Raw genomic sequence first — 12,407 nt, 5'->3', positions numbered from 1 at the left:
ATCTTCTGATCTGCAAGCCCAAGAGGCTCAGTGGTTTAGACCACACCGCCACCCACATCCCTATGTGGGACGCAATGACACAGCTAGCAACACAGCATCGCAATACTGATGGACATGCACCCATGGTTCAGCAGCTGTACCTTTTTGGCCAACTTTGGCCAGCAGGCGAAACAAGGGTAAGAGGATGTCATAGTCTGGTGTGGGAGTTTGTGTCGCATTCACCAGAGCCTGCAGAAGTGCTTCGCTGCCGCCTTTGCTAATTGTATAGTGAAGCCTCCTGTTCGTCCCTAAGTGGAAGCAAGAAAATGGAATAGTTGCGAAGTCCTTTCCCCACCACACATAAACATGCAAGCAAATATACAAGTCCAACAGGACCCCTTTAAACTCAGAGTGGCTTTCACGTTAGTTTTTATTTATTTACTTACTTATCTCAACAGTCTGTATACCACATAATCACAGTCACCTCTCAGCGGTGTAAAGGAGACTTGATGCAATAGGGCTGAGAGTAAGTTAAAACTTATTATGTTTTTATATTTTATTATGTTTTTATAGTCTGCTGAAAGTTGCCCAGAGTGGCTGGGGAAATGCAGCCAGATGGGTGGGGTATAATAATAATAATAATAATAATAATATCAGAATTCAGCCTGTTGGACTAATAATAATAACAATAATAATATAGATTTTCAGTTTGAGTCTGTCTGACCTCAATCCCCCATTCACTCTAATGGACCAGCATTCACTAGAGGGCACCCAGAAAGACTGCACAAGAGTGAAAACAGTGTCATGATTTGTAGAATGAATGAATGAAAGAGCACTCACAAAACTCATCAGCCACCCAGGAAAAAAGGATAACGTGAAACAAACAAAAACAAAAGCCAACCCATAAGTTTTACTGAAAAAGTTCCCTCCCTTTTTCTAATATTCAAATGCAATATTTCTTTTCTCATTAATTGATGGGGAAGGGATTTTTGGCAATGCACAACATGAAATGTTCACTTTTCCACTTACCAACAGAAAGGAGGCATGTGAGAACACCCAGGATATTCAGAATCACATCCTTATCATAGGAACTCTGCAATATGTAAACACATTGTTGTAAATGCTATGGTGCATGCCAAAAAGGAATACACAAAGCACTCACTCTCCCCCTCTCCCTGAACCCTTTGGGAAAAATGGAATATGGAGAGAAGTTCCACGGAGAAGAGACAAATGATAGGTCTTCAACAGTGGAACAGACTCCCATGAGAGGTGGTGGACTCTCCTTCCTTGGAGGCTTTTAAGCAGGGGTTGAACAGCCATTTGTCATGCATGATCTAGCTGAGATTCCTGCATTGCAGGGGGTTGGACTAGATGACCCTCGGGGTCCCTTCCAACTCTACAATTCTATGAGTCATAAGCCGCATGCCACCTGGCTGCTATCATTAAAGCATATTATCACTCTTCACTGTCTTGGAGCATTTGCTGCTATCCACATTTAAGAGCTGCTGGGGTGGAAAGAGAAATCAAGAGTACAAAAACAGCCGAGTGCCTTCTGGCACCTGTAAACCAAGCAAGTTTATCATAGTAAATATCTTCATAAACTGTAGGAACACAGGAAAGTGCTTTCTACTGGCTCAGATCACTGGATCCACCTAAAGATTTTTTTAAAAAAGGTAAAGGGATCCACCTAGCTCAGCATTGTCTATGCCAACATTTCCCAAACTTGAGTCTCCAGCTGTTTCTAGACTACAACTCCCATCATCCCTAGCTAGCAGGACCAGTGTCAGGGTTGATGGGAACTGTGGTCCAAAAACAGTTGGAGACTCAAGTTTGGGAAACCCTGGTCTATGCTGACTGGAAGCAGCTGTCCAGGGTTACAGACCAGAAGCCTTTCCCAGCCCGACTTGGAGAGGTCATGCAAAGCAGATGTTCTACCACTGAGCAATGTCCCTTCCCCAACCACAGCAGGGGGTGAGGAACCTCAAGCCTGAGGGCCAAATGCAGTCATCTAGGCCTCTCTGTCTTACCAGTGGCATTCTTAACAGACTACATCCCTTTCGACAGCCTGTTCTGCACCTTCTTCATGTAATCGTGGGCACCTTGTCCATTCAGAAATTGCAGCTTTGCGTAACACCCAAAGACTTCTGAAATGAAGCTGCCTGCCATAGTTGATGCTTAATGCTAGATGAAGCACTCAGACACATTTTTCCCCTTCAGATCCTGTAGGGGGCTGGTTTAAAATGTGTTGTTTTTGTTTCGACTGGGTAACATGTTTGAATCTCAGATCAACTGCTCAGCAAGTCGCCCAAAAAAAAAAAAAGCTTTATGTCATCACCGCTTGTGTTAATGGCTTAGGCAACAGGCAATCCAATCAGCTAAAATAAACAACTCAGTGCAATAGGAGTATAAATCAACACAGTCTTTATTGCTGAAATCTAACCATGAAATCCATCCACCTGGTGAAGGAAATGATACAGTACCCGCCCCCTCAGGTTTGCAAAGTGACTGGTCAACTTGATCAGGGATGAGCACCATAGGTCCAAGGCTCAAAGGCAGACCTCACTACCTGTCCCTTGAGGCTCCTCAAAAGCCACACATCTTATTAGGTGCCCTGCTCTGCTATTCAGCAACATAAGGCACAGCCCAACCCAAGTGGAACAAGGCAAGCTCTAGGGTAGACAAAGCTCTGGAACCATACTAGCAAGGAACAAGCCGAAACTGAGCCCTTATATAGTAGATGCAACCTGATTGTTAGCACTGCCTGTGCTGCATGTTGCTGCTTGACTTAAAGTGGCCCACTCTTCTCCAGTAATCTCCTACTGTGATGGATTTCGGGGAGGGGGGCTTCAGGATCTCCTGGATCTTCAAAAGTAGAGTCTTCTGAATCAGAAGAAGGCAGTGCCACATCATCAGGCTAGGGGTGTTCATCTGATAGCAGAGCTTCTGGGGCTGGCCTTGCTCAGCCTTCCCCACTAGTCCTTGCCTCCATTACTTAGTAAAAAGGAATCTGACTCCTGGTCCCTGACACCAGGGAGTATATTTCTATAAGGGGATGCAAATAAAAACTTCGGGGTGTGTGTGTGTATTAGTTTTATGGCATTTCTGTGGGTGGGGTCTACATGTTACAAGGTAATATGGTCAGAAACCCTGTGTGAATGTCATAATATTAGTGCAATGGGACATTTCCGGGAGAGAATCACTAAGTAGAAGGGGATGTACTGATTCTCCCTTACAAAGACCCTCACCACATCCTGGCTATGACACTGAAAGTAAACCTAAATGGAAGGAATTTGCGCTGTAGTAGAGACTGGCTAGGGGAAATCCAATAGGTGTGTAAGTGGTTGTGTATGGGACAGGTTTAAGAACCTCCCATTCTTCCATACCCTGTTACTTTTGCAAAAGTGTTTTTGAGAACATGTGTACTGTCACCTTGAGACACCCAGAAAGTGTGTGCTGCTGATCAAACCCAACTTATGGGGAAGGAAAGAAGCAAAACACATAAGAAATTTAGCTCAGGAAAGGAATGCATGACTTCATCTTCCAGACAAGGGGTGGAATATCTGGGGTTGGCAAATCCCAAAATACATGGCTACAAGGCTTCAGGCAGCACTTGAAGTTGCTCCTTCCTTCACCTCTTTCTACATAATTCCCTTTGTCGGAGTTGCTGTTCTGACACTGCTGGCTCCATTGAGTGTTTGTGCTAAATTCAAACGCGAGAAGCAGATCAAAGCCATGCAGAAGTCAAGGTAGCTCTGTTTGTGCCTGATTTAAAGTCACAGAAGAGAAAAGGAAATCTTAGGCAGGGCTGGGTATTCAGCACCAAGGACAGCCAACCCTTGCCACTAAATAAAGTAGGGATGGGAGGGGGGAATTCAGGTTGGATCCCGCTTTAATGTGAACCTACCTAAATTCACACACCCTGAAAGAATACACAAACTGAAGCACAGCTATCCTGAGAAATCTGCAATTCAAAAACTGGTGCCTTGTTGAAGTCAACCCGTTGGTATTTGTGGCTCAGTGGTAGGAATGTGGTTCAATTTGCATTTCCATACAAACCTACCTAATTCACAGTTCTGGAAATGATACACAAACCAAAATACGGCTACCCTTCAAAATTCACACTTCCCTGAATTTTCCAATGTATTTTTTAAAAAAAAAAAATATTTATTGATAATTTCAAAATTACAAGAAAAATAAAAAATAAAAAACAACACTACAATACAGAAAAAGAAAAAAGAAAAAGAAGACAATAAAAAAGAGAAAAGCACAAAATATGAAAACCAATACGACAATACAACAATAAAAAAAGAAAAAAAGAAGAAAAAAAGAAAAAAACACAAATCCCAAATTGCATATCCATAATTTCCATTTGCTTGTTTCATTGACCTCCTCACACCTCCGTTTTTGTATTCTAGTTTAGTAATTATTTCAGCAAATTCTTTCCATCTTTCTCAATTTTTGTTATAAAATTTATCTTAACAATTTAACCTAATAATTAACTCAACAAATCCTTACCATCTTTCCCCATATTCTATTATTCAGATTACCTTAATTTATTTAACCTTATCTTACCCCTAAGTGCCTTAAGACTTAAATCTTAAATTTCAAATATACATAGCTCCTGATATCCTTTCTGCTAGAGTCGTATAATTTCATTCCAACATTTTCCCTAATATTCATTAGCTGATTCTAAAATAAAAAAAATTCCCATTATAAATTCTCTTCCAATCATCATCCAGCGTCTCTTCTTCCTGATCTCGGGTCATGTCAGTCCTTACTGTCCATTCCATCTAGTCCATCAACCTGGAAGCCTTATGTCCGAGGCCCTTAAATCTCTTCCATGTCCCTTCTGCAATTCTTCTTCATCTTGTTTGTGCTTGCCCTTTTCCTTGTCTCTTGTTGGTCTCTGTCTTAGTTTCTTTCCTTTCTCATTGAGGAGTAGGTCTCTGGGGGATTCCAACCCAAAATTGTCTCCATCACCCTTCATCCAGCTCACCCATTCCCCACAGTCCCACTCCCCACAGTCCTCGATATAATCCAAAATGAATTTAAAATCAAATTTCAAGATCTCTCCAAAGCTAGGAACCTCCTCATCTGCAAACTCCCCTTGGCCCACTCCAACTTCAATCTTCAATAGCAGTGGCTTATGCTCCTGTAGGGCCTCGGGTCTCTCCATTTGTACTATTTGAGGTGCAGCCGCATCCTCCTCCATTGTCAACTGCACTTGCCCAGTCAGTACAGATTGATAGGTTGGTTCTTGGATGATTTCTGTATCAATGTTATTAACCACAACAGTCAAATCCATTTTCTCATTCATCAAGTCCATCTTTTCATGCATCTGTTCCAGCAAAGCATTTGTCTTGCATAGAGCAAGCAGCCAGTCTTTCTCCCAGCTCATCTTTGTTCAAGGTCAGAAAAGACTGTTCCCACAGTCTTAATCTCACAGATGTTGGGTCTCAAATATGCTGCAACAGCAATTTAGCAAGCTCCCTCTAGAGGAGACAATCTACTTGTATCCATTTTTTTTTTAAAGACCAAGGAAAGTTACTTTCATTTTTCAGATATTTCAGACGTTTTTCAGATATTTTGTTTCTTTAAGATGCAAAAGGCAACATTAGAATCAACTTGTTTCTCTTCATTAGCTATCTGTCAAAGTGTTACGTTCACAGTCAATGAACCTCTCCAACAGTTTCTGTCTCTGACACCCCGTTCCCAGGTTAGAGACGGTGGAAACTTATTCTTCTTCACTCCCTCTCCTGCTGGGGTTAAACAGAGCCCCCCCCCCCCTTTTCTCCTGCTTCCAAGGAGGGTTTCATTGATTCTAAATGAAGGAAATTTAGTCCTTTTTTAACAGCTTCCCGGCTTTAGCTTGCAAAATTTTGCTTTAGTCTATATACAAAAAAGCGGAAGGCGGACTTCCTGTTTGCACCTTCCCGCTTCGATACCAAATTAAAACAATTTCTTGATCCAATTTTCCGTTTCTACTCACGGGTACTTGTTTTAAGTCCAATTGTCCACAGGAAAAAGTCAGCGCTCTCTGGCAATGGCTGTGCGGCTTCACTCCGTGAAAGTAGCAGTCAGTTCGTAGCACCGCGCTTCTCACCCCACTTCGCTCCGGAGCCCCTAGATGGGATTCCCCGCGAGTAGGGGGGCGCTTCTGGTGCCCTGCCGAACCCCACGTTCCCAGGCTTCCTCCGCCTGGGATTTCTAGTGGGTCCCCACCTTCGCCGCGGCGGGAAGACCCAGTTTTCACTGGGTCGGAGGAATTCCACCATTCACCAATGGCGCTGACCCGGAAGTTTGAATTTTCCAATGTAGTTCTCCAAGCAAAAAAAAAAAAGTGTACAGAAAAAGTATACACATTAGAGGTCTGCATAAAAATACAGATAATGCTTAAAATAATGTACAAAAAGGCATTAAACTAAAACAAAGTGCGTACAAAAACGTGTTTTAGGAGAAATGTCCACTATAATGGTGATGAATTTTCAGGAGAACATTTCAAGAAGAAAAAAATGCAAGCTGATGCAGAAATGAACTCAAGAGTGGGAAATGAAAAAGTGTGGAGAAACTGAAAGTTCACCCATCTTTAACACAAGGCATCATAATTGTTGGGGCTGGGCTATTGGCAGCAGTCTGGAGTTGAGCTAGGAGCCCAATGCTTGGAACTGTGGGATCATCCAGTAGCCAGAACCAAATGGAAACCAAAGAATACAGAGTAAATCATGGGGCAGGGTCAAGAAGCAAGTCACAAGTTAGGACTGAAGAGCACATCCGGATGGAAGGACAAATGAAGAGGCAGCAGTTGTCAGAGGTATTTCTGGGAGAAGGTCAATGCTGAGGTTGGGGATTATGGGCATGACCCTCCTTTCCTTTCAGTATATATCTGGGGAACACTCCTGTGTCAGTCCCAAGGCATTAAATGTATCCAGACTGCATTAATCACACAAAATCAGTCCACATGTTTCCAAGTGTGATCACATCTTGGAGTAAAGGGAAGACCAAGAAGAGAAATAGAACCAAATCCTCCTATTTTATTCAGTGGGATATTTATCAATAAATATTTTATTTGATGTGAAGGAGGAGAAGAAAATCGCTTTATCTTCCTCAGGGTCATATCAAAGGAGCAATTAAAAAATAAAATGCTCTTCCAAGACTGAAGCTGGGCGGTGGGTGGGAGAAAACAGGTTTTTTTTGTATTCTCTTTGTATATTAATAATGGGTTATAATCACTCAAGTGACTTTTAATTTTTTAACATTGCAACAAAATCATTGCTAACATCAGCACCACAAAATGGTTTGCCACATATTAAATAGCTGTATGTTAGCCAAACATGAAATGTCCTTTGTTACGTGAGAAATATTTTCCCATAGTTCTACAAATCAACTCCTCTTTTCCCCCTAACACTATTAGAGAGCAATCCTAACCAGCACCAAAGGATAGGTTGGAAGTTGTCTTCCCCCAGTGGAAAGGAGTTCCACCAGAAGGACAGAAGCACTGTGCAACATGCCCTTGGCATATGCAGGGAAAGCTCCAATCTAGTGTTCCCACTGAGGTGCCCACAGAGGGAGAAACTCTCCACTGCCAGGAGGCTAGGTGCATAGTTGCACCCCTCCTCACCATCCATCTCTGCTTTAAAGCAAGATTTGGTTCATGGGAACATGATGCTTGGGAATGGCTGTGGAAACTCCACCAGCATCAATTCTCCTGGACCCACCTCTAATGCATTTCTCAAAGCATCCAGTGTTCAAAACAAAGTTTAGCTGGGTCTTTCTCCAGCTTTTTAAACTACCCCTTCCAATTCTAGTTCCCAGGTCTTTGAGGGCTGTAGTTTTTTCCTGACGTTTGCAATGCCATGGGTTTTTATCGTATTCAGAGTGAATACACATTTCATTCAAAGTCCCACTGCATCCTAGAATTTGCAGAATCAGTGCAAACTAAGACCTTTCCAGTCAAAGAATGTCAATTTATTCAACTGACCCACTGAGCCCTGACCTGGCACCAGCTATGAACCTCTCAGAGGACAAACCAAACAGACTGAACACTTTGAGAAGCAGGCAGGTCCCCTTGAATCCAAAGCTAAGGATCTTGGGGCTCTCTTGGTTGATACCGTGAAGAACCTCTGAAACTCTAAGAGGAGGAGGTAGAGAAGCCCCCACTCCAATTTCCAACAGCCTTGGTGCCAAAAGCTTTGAGTCCAGCCTGAGGAACAATGGCACAGTATGCATCTATGGGCCCAGAGTTATCTGTCTACACAAAGCTCTACTTTGCCTTTTCGTCTGCAGGTGTGTCAGTGCTGGACCATAGTCTTGCCTCGGTAATGGACTGGATGAGAGTCAGTAAACTGAAACTCAATCCAGATAAGAGTAAGGCACTGTTAGTGGGTTGTTTCCTTGACCGGATGGATGGGAGGCTGCCTGCCCTTGAAGGGGATACAGTCCCTCTGAAGGAGCAGATACGCTGCTTGGGGGTACTCCTGGACCCATTGCTGTTGCTTAAGGCTCAGGAAGCTTAGTGGTGCAGAGTGCCTTCCATCAGCTTAATTCTGCCATCTATGTGCTCTGGTAACCTCTAGGTCAGATTAATGTGACCTGTTACTATGAAGATGGTTCAGAAACTTCAGCTAGTTCAGAATCAGTGACATAGCATGGGCGGGCTGGGGGGGGCATGGCGCTTTTCTTGAGGGGGTGCAAACAGAGACAGCTTCCTCACACAAAGGCCCAACACTGCCAATTGCAGCTCCATCCATGGGTCAAACCTAAGCCGAGGGCAGAGAGAGGAGAGTGGGCGGCAACACTGCCACCCGCTAAGGCAGCTTTCTCACACCCAGCCGCAACTCCACTTCCAGGTCAAGCTTGACCCAGGGAAAGAGAGAGGTTCTTTATCACGAGTGTCTACTTCTTAGGGGTTTAGTCTTGTTTTAAATGTAGTTGTTGTTTTGTGTGTTTAACTGTTTTTAAACATCTTGTGTATAAATTGCCTTGAGACAGTGCTTTAGGAGGTGATTAATAAATTAATTAAGGGATGCGGGTGGCACTGTGGTCTAAACCACAGAGCCCAGGGCTTGCCGATCAGAAGGTCAGCAGTTCGAATCCCCGCGATGGGGTGAGTTCCCGCTGCTCGGTCCCTGCTCCTCCCAACCTAGCAGTTCAAAGTGCAAGTAGATAAATAGGTACCACTCTGGCAGGAAGGTAAATGGCATTTCCGTGCACTGCTCTGGTTCGCCAGAAGTGGCTTAGTCATGCTGGCCACATGACCCGGAAGCTGTTGTCCGCAACTGGACTTAACATTCAGGGGTCCCTTTACATTTAAATAAATTAATTGCATTAATATCATTATTAATTTTCTGGGCTTTTCTGCATGGATCGGGCAGAACCTTCTAAATGGCTTGGCATGTGCAAATGGAGACTAGCGTAGGCTCCTCTGTCCTTTTGCCAAACCAAAGTGGCCCTCAACCCAGCATTTCTATTTTGGCCTCAGCAAAAGTAGGCCAAATAAATGCAATGGAGCCTATTTAAAGGTGATGAAAGGGGGCTCTTGAGGCTCAATACAGACATATTAAATAACAACTTTAATCCTCCAAGAAAAGTGCCCACAGCTGAAGAGGATCGTGTATCCTTCAAACTGTACATTGTGCATCTATGGAGGTTTTTCCAGAACAGGACATGCAGTTGACAAGTTCTCATTCTCTGGTCCTCAAAATTGCTATACGAAAAGTGGCTTCGCACATTACCAAATGTTGACGCAGGACAGAGTCCCTGTTTGCATCTCCTCATGCACATAAAGGGATGCACAGCATGTATACAAGGTTGAGTAGACACCATACCCTTGTGCTGTAATTTTTACACAGGTGTCTGACCTCCACACATAAGGACCAAGGTGTGGGTTTTGCATTCTTTTCCAACATGGGCACAACTTTCGCAAACCATCACAAATGCCTCCAGCTCCTCAAAATTAGAAGTTTGCAGGTGTGTGCAAAGAAAGAAGAGGGGATTGCCACATTACATGTGTGGCTGGTTGCCATGCCCATGCTTCATTGGTAATGTTTAAAATGCCCCCATGCCCCTCCTGGAGATAAACTTGAAACTGAGCCAAAGCATCTGCTATTGAGACTATTGCATTGGAGTCTTTCGCTGTTTACTCCTGATTTCAGGTCTCTTCCTCTGTTGTTTTTCTCCTCTGGCCTTTTCTGCACTATACAGTGGTGCCCCGCAAGACGAATGCCTCGCAAGGCGAGAAACTCGCTAGACGAAAGGGTTTTGCGTTTTTTGAGCTGCTTCGCAAGACGAATTTCCCTATGGGCTTGCTTCACAAGACGAAAACGTCTTGCAAGTTTGTTTCCTTTTTCTTAACACCGTTAATACAGTTGCGTCTTGACTTCGAGGAGCAACTCATAGCACGCGGTGTGGTAGCCTTTTTTTGAGGTTTTTGAAGACTTTGGTGGTGTTGGGGAGGGGTTTGCAAGAATCTGGAAGCTTGTGTGTTTTTTTCTGCATTTTTATGATTTTCTGTGACCATTGGGCCACTCTGCTGTTTTTTTAAAAAAAATTCTGGATTTGAATTTCTGTGTGGTGGGTGGCTGGGGGAACAGTTGAGGAGGGGGTTCTTCAGCAAGAAGCAAAGAGTGGAAGAGGAACCTTCTTCGAGTTGTCCCCCAGAGTCTTAGAAAATGTACTGTACACTTTGTTGATTTTTAAATGTTTTTCTGTCATGTTTAGAAACATAATTTATTGTTCCTTCAATTTTTGAAATGCTCTTTACAGTATGTGTGACTTTAAAGAGCACTTAATAAACTCTTGTTGTACCAAATTTGGCTTTGTTTGGACTTTTTTTGACCATAGGAACGCATTAATTGAATTTCAATGCATTCCTATGGGATTTCGTGCTTCGCAAGACGAAAAATTCGCTAGATGAAAAAAACTCGCGGAACGAATTAATTTCGTCTTGCGAGGCACCACTGTACATTTAAAGCAGTATTATACTGCTCTAAACAGGCAAGGCTTTGTTTGTTAAGGGTCCTGAGAGTAACTGGGAGACCCCTATTCCCTTCACAAACCTACAGTTTCCAGAGTGGTTTAGCAATCAATCCATCTTCCCAGTAGTGGGGTGGGAGAACGGGGGGGGGGGTCACATCTGACAACCAATGTGCCCCTTTGGTTCCAGATAGCACATGGGTAGACAAGTCTTAAAAGCCCGGGACACAAATTTTAATGGTCTTCTAGCAGCTATGGTGGCTCACTTATAGAAGTAATGTATTTAGAAGTAATGTATTTAGTATTCTCTGGAAGTGTATACTCGATTCTGACCAAACTAGGCCTCCTAGAGCAAAATATACACCAGGAGGCTTAGTTTGGTCAGAATCGAGTCTATACTTCCAGAGTTAATGCTAAACACATTACTTCTGGTAAACGAGCTGCTAGAGGGCTGTGAAAATTTGGGTCCCAGGCTTTTTAGACTCATCTACCCATATACTTTCTGAAAGCAAAGGAGAGCATTCAGCTCTCCTACCCCACAACAGGGTTCTCTGAGAATTGTAGCTGTGTGAGCAGAAGAGAGGTCTCCTCCTAATAACTCCCAGAAACCTTAGCAAATGACAGTTCCCATGTCCTTTGGGGGAAGTCATGACTATTTAAAGTGGTAAGATACTCCTTTGAAGGGACTTCTGTCAATTTTTAGATTGTAACCACCTCGGGGGGCAGAAACCTGGCGTCTTGTACTCAGTAAAGTGCCATGCCACCTGGTGGCATTTTGTGAAAAATAATTTATGCATTTTCTACATCATATGCTACATCTCCTTGGTTGCTAATCCATAACTGATACAGTGCATAGCTATCTCATATCATCTCCTCATTTGAATTTTTGCTGATGTGGCATTAGATCTAGCAATTTAATAAAAGATAGGGAAGTGTTGGATTAAATGACTCTTTGCTCCAATCTCTCTTTAGAAACTGAAAAGCATTTTGAAGTTCAAAATATCCTGGGATAGCCAAGGGCCTGATTGGAAGTTTCTGAGGGCCAGATGGGAGCTATAGGCCACCATAAGCAGATTCCTAGTGCCCAGACATGGGGCAATTCCACCCTTCAGGATTGGAATTAGGAAGGAACTTGCAACTGAAAGTAATCTCACTGCAACACTCTTTGGTCCATGACGGATAACTGCAAAAACTAGACTCGGTAGCATCAAATCTTGTGAGTCCCTTTTTGTAAACTTAATTGCTTTTCTCCTTTGTTCTCACTCTGGGGTGTGAAGGTTTTTAAAAGATGATTTTTAAAAAACAAAACAGTGCCTCTATGCAAGCTCCCCAGACACCCCTTGAATTGCTTTATGCTGTTTCCCTCCCTTCCGTTACTAATGCATTTTTAATCACACAATTATTTTATTATGCGGTACTTGTCATAAAACACACTATTGTCTAACCTTAAAAGGAGT

The 12,407-nt window shown here is 43.1% G+C and overlaps 1 protein-coding gene across 2 annotated transcripts in view; it reads right to left on the bottom strand.

The window, feature by feature from the left end:
* The window catches only part of AGBL1 (AGBL carboxypeptidase 1), a 407,461-nt gene that overhangs the window by 374,860 nt on the left and 20,194 nt on the right, over window positions 1-12,407 (bottom strand). For both annotated transcript variants that reach the window (XM_080980323.1, XM_080980324.1), the window contains exons 2-3: window positions 1,009-1,072; window positions 141-287 (exon numbers count right to left, since the gene is read on the bottom strand). In XM_080980323.1, the coding sequence (XP_080836449.1) occupies window positions 141-287; window positions 1,009-1,072 (211 nt within the window). The remainder of the gene's footprint in view (window positions 1-140; window positions 288-1,008; window positions 1,073-12,407) is intronic.

Source organism: Podarcis pityusensis (assembly GCF_964106645.2).
Source record: "Podarcis pityusensis genome assembly, chromosome: 14".
Taxonomy (NCBI): Eukaryota; Metazoa; Chordata; class Lepidosauria; order Squamata; family Lacertidae; genus Podarcis; species Podarcis pityusensis.
This window is presented reverse-complemented; position numbering and strand designations above follow the sequence as displayed.